Source organism: Miscanthus floridulus, chromosome 1 (assembly GCF_019320115.1).
Source record: "Miscanthus floridulus cultivar M001 chromosome 1, ASM1932011v1, whole genome shotgun sequence".
NCBI lineage: Eukaryota > Viridiplantae > Streptophyta > Magnoliopsida > Poales > Poaceae > Miscanthus > Miscanthus floridulus.
Genome location: NC_089580.1, coordinates 74,719,486 through 74,733,912, shown reverse-complemented (window position 1 = coordinate 74,733,912; position 14,427 = coordinate 74,719,486). Strand labels below are relative to the sequence as shown.

At 42.8% G+C, this 14,427-nt stretch overlaps 1 protein-coding gene across 6 annotated transcripts; it reads left to right on the top strand.

Annotated features, from left to right (window-relative positions):
- The first annotated feature begins 8,029 nt into the window (after positions 1-8,029).
- On the top strand, positions 8,030-14,175 carry LOC136487251 (BTB/POZ and MATH domain-containing protein 2-like). 6 transcript variants are annotated; one of them, XM_066484414.1, is made up of 5 exons: positions 8,030-9,925; positions 10,190-10,533; positions 10,942-11,042; positions 13,032-13,460; positions 13,843-14,175. In XM_066484414.1, the coding sequence occupies exon 1, from the start codon at positions 8,204-8,206 to the stop codon at positions 9,326-9,328; it is 1,125 nt and encodes a 374-aa protein (XP_066340511.1). In that variant the 5' UTR covers positions 8,030-8,203; the 3' UTR covers positions 9,329-9,925; positions 10,190-10,533; positions 10,942-11,042; positions 13,032-13,460; positions 13,843-14,175. The 6 variants fall into 6 exon arrangements, with proteins under 6 accessions (XP_066340511.1, XP_066340502.1, XP_066340497.1 ...); XM_066484405.1 differs by having other exon boundaries at positions 13,027-13,460; XM_066484400.1 differs by lacking the exon at positions 10,942-11,042 and having other exon boundaries at positions 10,193-10,533; positions 13,027-13,460.
- The last annotated feature ends 252 nt before the right edge of the window (positions 14,176-14,427 follow it).

Below are 14,427 nucleotides of genomic sequence, written 5' to 3'. Positions count from 1 at the left end.
CACATTGTCATCAGAGCCACTTGAGCTTGCTTGATTTGTATCATCTTGCACATTTAAGTTAGAGAGCACTTGCACTTGATCATCTTCATCATCAATTACTTGCCTAGGCCTTAATTCACCAACATCCATGTTCTTTATGGCATTTGAAAGTTGAATGCCTCTAACATCTTCCAAGTTCTCATTCTCATCTTGAGAACCATTGGTTTCATCAAATTCAATATCATGCACCTCTTCAAGAGTACCACTTTCCAAATTCCAAACTCTATATGCTTTGCTAGTGGTTGAGTATCTAAGTAAGAATCCTTCATCACATTTATTATCAAACTTGCTCAATCTAGTGCCTTTCTTCAATATATAGCATTTGCAACCAAATATTCAAAAATATGCAATGTTGGGCTTTCTACCATTCAAGAGCTCGTAAGGTGTCTTCTCTTTCAAGGGATGACAATAGAGGCGGTTGCTACAATAGCAAGCCGTGTTGATTGCTTCAGCCCAAAAGGATTGACTCACATTGTACTCACTAAGCATAGACCTTTTCATATCAATGAGTGTTCTATTTTCTCTCAACAAGGCCATTTGATTGTGGAGTGTACTTGGCCGAGAATTGATGTCTAATTCCAAATTCATCACACAACTTATCAATTCTAGTGTTCTTGAATTTACTACCATTGTCACTTCTAACTCTCTTGATGGTTGTTTCAAACTCATTGTGAATGCCCTTGATAAATGATTTGAAAGTTGCAAACACATCACTCTTGTCCACTAGAAAGAATACCCAAGTGTATCTTGTATAGTCATCCACTATCACAAAGCTATATTTATTTTCACCGATGCTAGTGTATTGTGTTGGCCCAAACAAATACATGTGCAACAACTCAAATGCTTTGCTAGTGCTCATTATACTCTTCTTAGGATGTGTGTTTCCAACTTGTTTGCTGGCTTGACAAGAGTTATAAAGTTTGTCCTTCTCAAACACAACATCTTTCAAGTCTCTAACCAAGTCATGCTTAACCAATCTATTCAATTATTTCATTTCAATATGACCAAGCCTTCTATACCACAACCAACCCATACTAGACTTAGTGAACAAGCATGCTGACAATTGAGCTTCACTGGTATTGAAATCAACCAAGTATAGATTCTTATATCTAAAGCCTTTGAAGATCAAATTAGGGCCATCTACACTTATGATCTCTGCATCATCTACTCCAAATATGCATTTGAATCTAAGATCACACAATTGAGCCACAAATAACAAATTGAAGTTCAAACTCTCAACTAGCAACACATTGGAAATATTTATGTTATTGGATATTGCAATCTTACCAAGCCCTTTGACCTTGCCTTTGCCATTGTCACCAAATATGATACTATCATAACCATCATTGCCATTGGTATTGATTGAGTTGAACATTCTTGCACCATCGATCATGTGTTGAGTGCACCACTATCAAGTACCCAATGTCTTCCTTCGGCTTTGTAATTGACCTACAAAAGAAGATCAATTCTTTTTAGGTACCCAAACTTGCATGGGTCCTTGAAGGTTAGTGACCAAGTTCTTTGGCACCCATATAGCTTTCTTCTTTGAGCTCATCCATGGTGCACCAATGAACTTAGCCTTCACACCATTTGTATCCTCAGTAAGCACATAGAAAGAATCAAGCTTGATTGAGGATACATTAGCATTCTTATTCTTGGTCTTACACTCGTATTCTTTATGACCAACTTGCTTGCAACTATTGCAAAAACGACCATTGTTCTTCACAAAACTAATCTTATGAGGAGCAAAAACCGCCTTGCCTTTCTTGGGGGTGTAGCCCAATCCCTCTTTGTAGAGAGAAACTCTTTGGCTACCCAAGCACATAAATAAGCGGTCCTCACCACCGTAGGCTTTGCCTAAGGCGCGAGTGAGCTCATTAACCTCCTTCTTGAGGGTTTTATTCTCAACCATTAGTAAGGCATCACAAGTGAAACCATCACTACTAGATGAGGTAGAAGTAGAAGTGCTACAAGAAGAGTTAGTGGGAGCAACAATGATAGGCTTATAGAATGATTTATCAATTATATCACAAGGTAAGCCTACATCACATGTTTCAACATGCTCTTTCACACTTTGCTCATTAAGTAGAGAGGAATGAGCTTTCTCAAGCTTCTTGTGAGACTTGTCAAGCTTCTCATGGGCTTTCTCTAGCCTCTCATGAGATGCATTGAGCTCATCAAAGGCTTGCTTAAGGGCTTTTAGTTCCTTATACAAGTCTTTGCATTCTCTCATCTCAATGTCAAAATGCTCCTTAGCATCATCTAACATGTCAAGTAGCTCATTTTTAGTTGGTTCATCATCATCACTTTCATTTTCATTTCCATTATCATGTTTCTCATCACATCCATCATCACAAGTTTGTACCTTAGTGGCCTTAGCCATGAAGCATGTTGGAGTGTCAAAGAGAGAAGGCGTGCTTGCAAGAGCCTTTTTCTTGGTGGTCTTGTCATCATCACTTGAGAAAGCATCACTATCCCAAGTGACCATATATGAACCACCCTTCTTGTTCTTCTTGATGGTCATCTTGTCCTTCTTCTCTTTCTTTTCCTTCTTGTCCTTCTTCTTGCTCTTCTTGTCATTATCATCATTGTCGCTATTGTATGGGCATTGAGCAATAAGATGATCCTTGCTTCCACACTTGAAGCACCTTCTTGACTCTTCCTTATTCTTGGATGAAGACTTCTTTCTTCTAGCACGATAGCCCCTCTTCACCATGAACTTGCCAAATCTCTTGATAAAGAAAGCTGTCTTCTCATCATCCATCTCATCAAAGCTCAAGTCTTCATCTTCACTTTATGATTCTTGCTTTGCCTTGCCCTTCAATGATTTGGCCTTGAATGCCACACTCTTCTTCTTCTTCTCATCTTTCTTCTCCTTCTTTTCTTCCTTCTCATCATCATCTCTATATGTATCATCGGTCATCACATCTCTCAACACTTGGTTTGGTGTCATGGTATCCAAACCACTCCTTTCAAGCAATGTGACCAACATGCCAAATATTGAAGGTAAGCATCTCAAGAACTTGTGTGAGAAGTCCTTGTCCTTCACCTCTTCTTTAAGTGCTTTGAGATCATTGGCAAGCACTTGAAGCCTATGGAACATCTCTGGCACACTCTCATCCTCCTTCATCTTGAAGCTTACAAACTTTTCCTTGAAAATGTATTCCTTCGCACCCTTCACAGTTTGAGTGCCCTCAAATGACTCCTCCAACTTCTTCCATGCGTCATGAGCCCTTTCAATGTTCTTGATTTCCTCAAATGTTCTCTCATTCAAAGCATCATGAATGGCACTAAGAGCAATGTCATTATTTTGGAGTAGCACTTCTTCGACGGCGGTGGGAGCCTCGTCATTGGCAATCTCAATCTTAGTCTCCACCACCTTCCACACATTTATATTGATTGACTTGATATATGTTGTCATCTTCGCCTTTCAATAAGGATAATTGAAGCCATCAAATTGGGGTGGTTTCTTGGTGTTGTTGATTTGAGCTATTTCAACACTGAAGGTTGTTAAGCCTCAAATCACGGTGATCATGGCTCCAATACCACTTGAAAGGTCCTAATGGCTAGAGGGGGTGAATAGCCTATTAAAAATTTCTACAATAACACTTAGCAAAGATGTTAGACAAATAAATGGCGAAGTGAGTGTTGCGCTAGCCTACTAAAAATATAAGCCACATACCACAATTCTAGTGACTATGATCTCTAAGTACACAATTTGCTAAGTCACTACAGTAAGTTAGTGAGCTCTCAAAGACTAACTAAAGAGCCTCGCTAACCATTAGACACGACACTTGCTAGCCCTCAAAACTAGCTACACTAAAGGCCTTAGCTACACTAAGAAAAATAAGTGCAAGAGAGGGTAAGGTAATTATACCGATGTGTCGAGGAATGAATCAATCACCAAAGGAGCCAATCAATCACAAGAATACTCAGAGACAAATGATGACACATGATTTTTCTCTGAGGTTCACTTGCTTGTCGGCAAGCTAGTCTCTATTGTGCCGATTCACTCACTTGGAGGTTCACGCGCTAATTGGCGTCACACACCAAACAAGCAATCGGGTGCCGCACAACCAACACAAGATGAGGATCACACAAGCCACGAGCAATCCACTAGAGTACTTTTTAGCTCTGCGTCGAGGAAAGGTCAAGAACCCCTAACAATCACCATGATCAAAACCGAAGACAATCACCAACCTTCGCTCAACGATCCTCGTTGTTCCAAGCCGTCTAGGTGGCGGCAACCACCAAGAGTAACAAAGTGAATCCCGCATCGAAACACGAACACCAAGTGCCTCTAGATGCAATCACTCAAGCAATGCACTTGGATTCACTCCCAATCTCACAAAGATGATAAATCTATGATGGAGATGAGTAGGAGGGCTTTGGCTCAGCTCATAAGGTTGCTATGTCAATGCAAATGGCCAAGAGAGTGAGCTTAAGCCAGCCAACAAGCTTAGATAGGGAGCCCCTCGAAATAGAGCCATTGGCCCCCTGCTGCCTGCTTTCATGACACGACTAGGCGCGTGACTTGGTTTGACCAGACGCAAACGCCCCAGCGTCCTATTGCACATCCGCTGCCACGCATCCCCTAGTTCAACCATAGCCGCGCGATCTCAATGGTCGGTAGCCCTTCTCCACGCGTTAAGTGAAGATCGGACGCACGACCAAGGAGACTGGATGCGCCAATCCATAGTTAGCACACGCGTGCCAACGCCAACACCTAGTGACTGGATGTGATGCTTCCAATGGCAACGTGGTGTCAGGTCACAACTAGTAAGGTACCAAAGAGGAAAAACGGCGACCAGACGCGTCCGTTTGCGTTCGACCGAACGCTGCACCGAGTTCGGTCCTCTCTGGCTCGCGAAGAAGCACACGTCAGCGTACATTGGCCCTGACCGGACATGGGCCCTACACATCCAGTCACATTCACTGTTCAGCGTCCGATCGATCACAGAGACCGAGCCTTCACCGCTATAAATGATCGGACGCTCCCCTCCGAGTCCGGTCACTCTAGAACCAGAGTTTGGTTAGTGAAAAACATCTCCTCCACTTCACCAATTTCTCCACCCTTGCTCAAATGTGCTAACCACCAAGTATATCACCTTCTGCACGTATGTTAGCATATTTTTACAAATATTTTCAAGGGAGTTAGCACTCCACTAGATCCTAAATGCATATGCAATGAGTTAGAGCATCTAGTGGCACTTTGATAACCGTATTTCGATATGAGTTTTACCCCTCTTAATAGTACGGCTATCAATCTTAAATGTGATCACACTCGCTAAGTGTCTTGATCACTAAACCAAAAAACTCCTATCAAGTTTCACCTTTGCCTTAAGCTTTTTGTTTTTTTCTCTTTCTTCTTTTCCAAGCCGAGCACTTGATCACCATGACCATCACACCATCAACATGATCTTCACCATAGCTCCACCACTTGGAATAGTGTTACCTATCTCATGATCACTTCGATAAACTAGGTTAGCACATAGGGTTTCAATAATTCACCAAAACCAAACTAGAGCTTTCACTAGTCCTTTTTCGAAACGACTAAGTCATGGATGGTTATCGTCACTGCTCTCCGTTTGGTTCTAAGAGTCAATTTTGCCTCAGGCATGGATGCTAAGCATCTGCCTTTACCGTCGAGGGACTAAGTTCCTCCTCGCTGACTAAGTCAGGGACGCTAAGCGTCCAACTTCGTTGCCCGGAATCTAAGTGGGCACACTTCACCTAAGGTGAAGGTTTCAATTTTTTTTTCCACTTGAGCTCCTTACATCCGTCCGGCAAACTTTAACTTCGAGCAAGTCCCGATTCGGCTCCTAGTCAAACTGCTCGAACATATGCTTTGACTGCTCGGACACCGGTTTTGACTGCTTGGACGCATGTTCAACTGCTCGGATGACTCTTTCAACAGCTCAGCTCCCAGTCAAACTGGTCGAAAGCCTGCTTCTGATGGTCAGCAGCGAGTTGGACAGCTCGGACAAGCTCAAGACGGTGTTGCACAGTGGATACAAGGCGCTCGAGGACTAGATGTGGGGGTATAACCCCCGATACCCACAGGGTTATACATGGGCTGAGCCGCTAGGGGAGGCCTAGCCCACAAGATCAAGCCGCGCGACGCACGGCACAGGTCGGCGTGCGCCGCAAGACTGCGTGAAGCTTCCTTGGTTACGAAGGAGAATCTGATCGGATATGCTAGATATCGTATTCCTTGTAAACACATATCATGTAACCAATCAGGATTAGATTCAACCGACATATAACCCTACCCCCGAGCTATATAAGGTGGGTGGGGACCCCTCATTTTTACGTCATCTTATAATACGATCCACCAAAGACACGGGACATAGGGTATTACGTTAAGCAGACAGCCTGAACCTATCTAAATCGTTGTCTCTGCGTTCTGTGTCACCATCTAGTTCGTATCTTGCACACATCCACCGATTCATCTACTACCGTGGGCATACCCCTCGGCTGACTGCCGACTAGATTTCATCGACAGTAGGCGAAGACGTAGCTAATGCCGCAGCGCTCGAGGGCCTCGACGAGGATGTCGGCGCCCTTGCAGGGCTTGGTGGGGCCCACGGGTGGAGTGAGGTGTGTGGCGGGTGATGCCTTCCAGGAGACGCCCATTGCCAGCAGGAGTTTGAAGAAGAAGCTGACGTATGGTGCCCACACGTCAACGAGTGGAGGGAGAGAGAAACACAGGGGTATGTTGGAGCATACGAGAATACACGGCACATAGGCCTTTAGCCACCTGTGCGTGTGCCCAACGCTGTCGAATACGTAGAAAATGGCACGATTCAAGCTGTTGAAGAATTGTAATGGCATGTTTCTAAATAGACGAATAGTAATTATATTTTTCCGAACTCGCAAAATTATAATGGTACTAATAAAAAACCCTATAAAGCAACGCACGGGAAAATCACCTAGTTTCAGATTGGATAAAGACGAGTTAAATATGAGAAATTTTTTGAGTTAAAATACAGAAAAATAGACCCTCTTCCATCTCCATCCTAAGAGCATCTCTAAAAGTACCTAACATTTTCTTTGAAAAACATGGAGTTTTATAACTCTAAAAAGTATGGGAAAGAATAAAGAAGGCCATCTTAGAGCACCTCCAAGAATATGCAATATTTTCTTCCAAAAAATATGAAATTTTATAACTCCTAAAAAATATTGGAAGGAATAAAGAAGACCATCTTCAAGAGTTTCTAATAATCCACTCCTAAAATAGAAGATAATTTTACATCAGGAATCTTATACTATTTCTAAATTATCCTACCCACTTTTATATATTCTTTCTCTCTTGTACATTTGCATCAGGAACCCTTCCTTACTCTTTATTCTTTCCACGCCCTTCCACCTTTAGATTGACCGACAAACACACGCGGGGAGAGAAGATACACGCGACTCGCGTAACTTTACGCGGGACATGGTGACTTTTCCCAAGTTCTAAAAGATTAGGAGGATGGATTAGGAGTTGTTGAAGATGGATTTTTTTTCTTATCTTGCTAAAAACTAAGAATTATGACGGGATTTAGGGAATTCTTGGAGATGCTCTTAGAGTTTTTAATAATCCACTCCTAAAATAAAAGACAATTTTATATCAAGAATCCTATGCTATTTCTAAATTGTTCTAATCACTTTTATATATTTTTTCTCCTATACATTTGTATCAGGAACCATTAGAGAAGATACGTATGACTCAAAAGCGCGTAACTTTACGCAGAATAGGATGATTTTTTCTAAGTTCTAAAAGATTAGGAACTGTGAGAGACATGATTTTCATCTTGCTAAAATCAAGGATTAGGAAGGGCCAGTGAACCGTGGAACCCAGCTTCACCCGTTTTGTTTTGTGTTTTTTTTTTGAAAATATACGGAAACTGAAATGTGAAAAATAGGATGGGTACGGGTCAGGATTTAACCATTTTTAGCACTGGCCAAGAGTTTTTTTTTTTTTTTATCAGCACTGGCCAAGAGTTGAAAAGCTTCGAAACCCTACCTTCCCTCGCCGCCGCCGCCGCCAACACCGGTACACCACCACAAACCTCGTCCCTGCCCCGCTGCGCGCCCGCGCCATCCCACTTCGAGCGCACCGCTCCCCTCGTCCGCGCCATCCCACCTCGAGCGCACCGCTCCCCTCGTCCGCGCCCCGACTATGGCTCCTACTGTCTCGCCCTCCGTGCCCGTCGCCGGCGACAACAGGTTCGCCTCCGCCATCGTCGCCGGCGCCGCGAGCGGATTCCACGTGCTCAGGATCGAGGGCTACTCGGGCACCAAGTTTACCATCCCCAATGGTCAGCATGTCGAGTCCCACCCCTTCCGCGTCGCAGGGCACACCTGGACTATCAGGTACTACCCCAACGGCAACTGCCCGCAGACAGAAGACTACATCTCCCTCTATCTCGTTCTCAAGGAAACCATCGCCAAGCACTTGATGGTGCATCTGGTGCTCAGCTTCATCGACCAAGTGGATAAGCAAAGGCCGTCTTACGTCCGTGGTCTCAAGCCGGACAGGTTCGGCAGTCACGGCAGCTGGGGCCGTGAGAAATTCGTCAAGAGGACGGAGCTGGAGCAGTCGGAGCGCCTCAGGGACGACTGCTTCACGGTTAGGTGCGACATCATCGTCTTGAGCGAGCCCCGCGCGGAGGCTGCTAGGCTTAGGCTCCCCGCCAGTTCCTTCGTCACGGTTCCGCCGCCCGACTGGTCGGAGCACTTCCGCGAACTCCTCCTGGGTGGAAAGGGTGCAGATGTGAGGTTTGTTGTCGGGGGCGAGACGTTTGCGGCGCACCGGTGCGTGCTCGCTGCTCGGTCGCCGGTCTTTGATGCGATGCTCTTAGGCCCCATGAAAGAAGGCACCACAACACAGAATCAGAACTGCATACCGGTAACCATTGATGGTATGGTACCTCAGGTGTTCCGAAGCTTGCTGCATTTCATTTACACGGACTCGCTGCCGCCGGAGACAGAAGGACAAGGTAATACTGATGATGGCGCCACAATGTCGCAGCATTTGCTTGAAGCCGCAGACAGGTACGGCATGCAGAGGCTTAAGCTGATATGTGAGGACAGGCTATGCCGGCACATTGACGTGACCACGGTAGCGACCACGCTGGCGTTGGCTGACCAGCATGGCTGCCGAGGGCTTAAGGAGGCCTGCTATGAGTTCCTCAAGTCATCGAAATCGCTGGACGCAGTGATGGGAACCGATGGGTTCCAGCATCTGGTGAAAAGCTGCCCTTCTGCTTTGTTTGAGTTGATGTCTAAGCTCGCTTCCCACTGATACCTCGAGGAGCAAATGGAAGAAGACATGGTCATGGGATTTCAGTAGATCAGGAGTACCTAGAAAGAGTAATTATTGGGTTTGTTACTAGTTTTAACACTTCTATGTTTCATCGTGGAATCATTTGTGGATGGCTTTTATAACCATGATGATACAAGTAATATAACACCATGCAAATTAAGTGTGATCAATTGCAAGTACCTAGCTAGAAAGAGTAATTATTTGTTGGGTTCGTTACTAGTTTGTTCTACCAGTTCTATCTATGTGTAGACATATATCAACGTATCTGTGTGCCTTTTTATGTTTCATTTCATCATCGAATCATTTGTGGATGGCTTTTATAACTGATGATACAAGTAATATAACACCATGCAAATGTGATCAGCATGCTGTTAGTTCATTACTTCACTTATGAGTCTCTAAATTGACTTGGAAGTTCATTCTACTCATCTAGCACTGGAACTTTGCAAGCTTCTATTTTTGTTGTTTGCAACATGGATGTATTTTTGTTCAGTGGAATGTTTCATGCAGATTCAGGTAGAGTACAAGTATGTAACATGGTAGAGTTCAGGGCTTCAATTCACCTGCTGGTAAGAGGTAAAATTTCTTCACAAGTGCATTTAAAAGCTACTCCCTCTATTTCAAATTATAAGACGTTTTGACTTTTCTAAATATATAGCTTTTGCTATACACTTAGATATACAGTATGTCTAGATGCCTTGAAGCCAAAACATTTTATATAATTTGGAATGGAGTACAATGATATACTATTGATGCAATTGCTTTGGCAATCCTGTCACTTGTTTATGTGCTTATATATTTGCATATCAGTACAAAGTTATTGAAGGAAAATGTTTTTAGAAGGCGAACTGGAGGGGCTAGAGCCTAGAGGCAAACTGGAGCGCGTCTGGAGGTAGAAGGCGAACATCCGTTCATTCCTGCTTTTCTGAGCCAGCCATTTGTATTTTGGGACGCATTTAACTGGAGGTAGAAGACGAACATCCGCGCGCGTAGGCCGGCTCCAGCGGACCGTGAGGAGGAGGCAGCCCCGAGGGCGCAGGTGGTACAACGGCCAAGCCAGGCAACCAGCTGGCAGCCCCCAGCCACAGGCCGCAGCCAGCTGCAGCAGGCATGCCACCGGCACCCGGCAGCAGAGCTGCAGTCCGCAGAGGCAAACGCCAAACGGGCAGGAACTAGCGTAGCAGGTAAGCAGTTTTTCTTTTAATTTCAGTAATTCAGTTCTTCGGAATTTGTTGTTTTGGCCAGCCATCTTCCTTAACAGAGCTATTGTGTTTACATCAACATTGCCTACATTCGGAATTTTGGATTCCAGGCTTTGGATTTTTGAAGCTTCAGCTTATCATTACAACCATAAACTTTTTCATATCGCAGTTTTGAAGTCTCTAACTGTAAACTGTAATGTTGTGCGGTGTGCCACTTCAAAAATAGTTGGATGTGATAATTAATGAGTTAATGTCACTTGTACCATGAGAGTGAAAACAAAATTAGTCAGCTGACACATTAATAATCTACTATTTTGAAGTAATGGCCGGATTTCATTGTTTTGGTATTTTGTGTTTAAACCGATTCGTAATATTACTTCGATTCTGCAGGACCTTACTCAACCAGTTTGGAAAAGTATTAGGCCTAGATCCTAATTCCTAAAAGGATACCACATAATTGGGCAGCCATTGGGCGGAGTACAAAATGAAAGGTCAATGCTTTTCTATGCAGCATGAACTGAGTACACAAGCTGGGTATTACTTCGGGGTGTGGGATTCTTCAGTAGAGAGGAATCGTCTGCATGTTTCAAGCAATCTAATACTTCATCTGCTGTAGTTTATTCTTGCACCCATTTATGAAACTATATTCCAGCTGCAGTACCCACAAATATGTAAATAATTGTATGAGGATTCACACAAGTCAAAAACAAATACATGCAGGGTTATGTCCTATAAATATACTTCATTTAAGTATGCACGTGATTTTCGTACCCAACTAAAGCTGCTCGACAATCAGTGCATTTTGCCTTCAGATATATCTATGTTAAAACATTACCAAATCGGGGCAATCACACCAAGTACCGTGAAGAAAGACCTTTGCTACCAATGGTAGTCTTTTAGGATTATATGGTGTTGTCTTTGTAGCTTCATTTTAAAAATAAATGGTGCTAAGATAGTGACTAGATGCAGTATTGTACTTAGACCTGAGAATGGATTGTCCTTAGTTCAAAATCCATTGGAGTTTGGCACCTGGAGTTTATTGGATTTGGACTCAGTTGGATAAAAGACATCCATTCCCTGTACATCCAATATCTTTAGATTATGTCGGATAAATAAAACAGGGTAATCCAAGTTCTATTGGACATCTGTTCCTGTTCGGGGCAGCCAGCGAACTTGCGGCGGCGGTGGCTGTCGCAGGGTGGGCGCTCTCACAGCCAGCTCTGTCAGTGCTGCACCGTGGCCTTCTTCGCATCCTCCTCAGCCAGCACGGCCCCCAGCTGCTCTCCAGGTATTCAAGGGTCGAGGCTGTTAGGGCGAGCAACTTCCGCCAATCGGCTCTTAGCGCGAGGTGTCGCGATTGACCGGGGCGCTCGTGCGGGTGAAGCAAGTACAGACCATCGGCATTCCTACCCCTTCTCGGTATCCTCCATCTCGATTTGAAGGTCCATATGCTTGCTGCCCTCAAGTACCCCTACCCCCCATATCATAGTTCTTGTCAATCGTAGTACCAGTATCTATTATTGATTTCTTATGGATCGTAATGCCAATCCATTTAGTTTTAGTTATGTGATGCAAAGAGATTGAAACACCTGAGCCATTTCCTCTGAATACATTCAATTTTAGTCTGCTTGAAAGTTGGCATGCAGCAGAAAAACCTACAGAGTAGAAATTGGGGCTAGCTCATCCTAATTCTGAATTTAAAAGGCAGACAAACAAAGACAATCTGATTGGTTTTGTTTAACATTATTAAATCAAGAAAATAGCAGATAAGTAGGTGCTATTTGGGAAATTAATTTTTTAATAGAATTTGTAGTTTTATATATGCAATAGGGATTTTTAGTGGACATGTGCAACAATGATTGCTTGATGTAGCTAGTTTGGCATATTATGGCCAAATGCAGGAGCAGCTATTGAGCTCAAGGGTCCGTTTGGTAGCTTTGCTGAGGTGAGTGATAGCTCAGCTGGGCAAGCTTGCCGATTCCAGCTTGCTTTATCTGGAAAATTAACTATGCAGCGTGTCCAGGAACAAGCTAGTACAATTGTGGTATTGTAAGTATGATACTGGTGTCAAAATCACATTGACATCAAGTAGTAACTGTTCTGCTCTCAGGTAATTTACAGATACAATGAGATGGTTGCTGCTGAAAATCACATCGACCTTGCAGCAGTCAACTTGATGAGTGAGAATGGATCTGCTAGGTCTGTAGCATGGTGAATGTCCAACTATTAGGCGAGTGCGATTTTGCTAATGATCCAAACGGACCCTAACTCGCCAGTACTAGCTTGAGCAAAAAATTGTTTGTGTTTATTTTCTTATGCACCTGTCTACACTGTCACCAGAAATAGACAAAGCATCTGAATAATATGCATGCAGATTTTATTGTTAGCTTCCAACTGCAATCCTGCATAACATAGCACTATTGTTTTGGGAATGCTTATTGACTCTGCGATCTGCTCACATACTTTTCTTTGTAGGTCAGCTGGAAGGATGCCTAATAGCGAAAGTTTGGCATTACTTGATGAGGGTCCTGATGAAGCTGTACAGAATTCAGGCCACAGAAGTTGGAGAAGGTCTCCAGTATGGAACTATTTTGAAAAGTTACCAAATGAGGGAAAAGCCATCTGCATCCATTGCAGATCAAAATTGGCATATCATCAATGTATTGGAATATCCTTCAAGGGAGGGTGAAGAGTGCTCAAGTGGTGGAAAAGAAACCAAGATCAATATCCTATACTCTTTCTAGCAACTTTTTGGCCATTCCATTGTCAACTGTTGCCTCTGAATCGACATTCAGCACTGCTGGCATAATAATTGACTCGCAATTCTCTAAGTTCAGAAACGGTAGAAGCACTCATATGTGCAAAGGATTGGCTCAAAGTTTACCTATCGGATGATGAATATGAAGATGGTAAAACATTTTTTTGATATGCAATTAACATTTGATGATATGCCTAGTTATGACCTGTTTATATGATTAGATATTTTTGTCATGTTTTAATGTTTATTTCATCTTGTTACTACTGTGAAAATAAACGTGTTCACAGCAGGCGTTGGTAAACATTTTTTTTGATATGCAATTAAATTTGATGATATGCCTAGTTATGACCTGTTTCTATGATTAGGTATTTTTGTCTTGTTTATTTCATCTTGTTACTGTTGTGAAAATAAACCTGTTCACAGCAGGCGTTCACTCAGAATAGTATGTTAGTGTTTTATTTGTCAATTATTATCCTTCGTATCATAGCACTATTTTGGGAATGCCTGTGAACACCTCATTTTTTTTGGTGCAGGAACTGTGACAGAATTGACTAGTGCTCGAGTTTCTCACCGCGTGGATGCGAGGATTTAGTGAACAGCTTCCCCATACTCATTGCTTGTCTATCGTCATACCCATACAAATTAGCATCTACAGCTTAAATTCTTTTGTTTAAGTTCTAAAGATACTATGGCTACTGATTTGCTTCTCGAAAGGATGTATTGATTAGCATATACAGCTTTAGTTTCAGTTATTAAGTTAAAAAAGATATATCAGTTGCTCTAAAGTTTTTTGCTATATTTGCTTGCAACTTGTGAGCAGACAAGTGATGTATGAATGATGAATGCCTGGTATGTTTAAGGGCAAATATTTGTTTCTGCATTTGCCAGTTTTGGGTTCAGATTCCCCTTTTTTTTTACTCTTCTAATGGTCTTTATGTTTAGACTGGTTGATGTTAACAACCAACCTAGTTGACAATAATGTTCTTAGGAGATCATCAAACATTCCCTGTTGGAAATCATTTTTTTTGTTACATTTTTTCAGCAAGAATAAGATGCCATGTAGAGTTTGGATTAGTATCTGGAGGAAGTTCAGTTCAGTTGTAATATGGTTCTTTAGA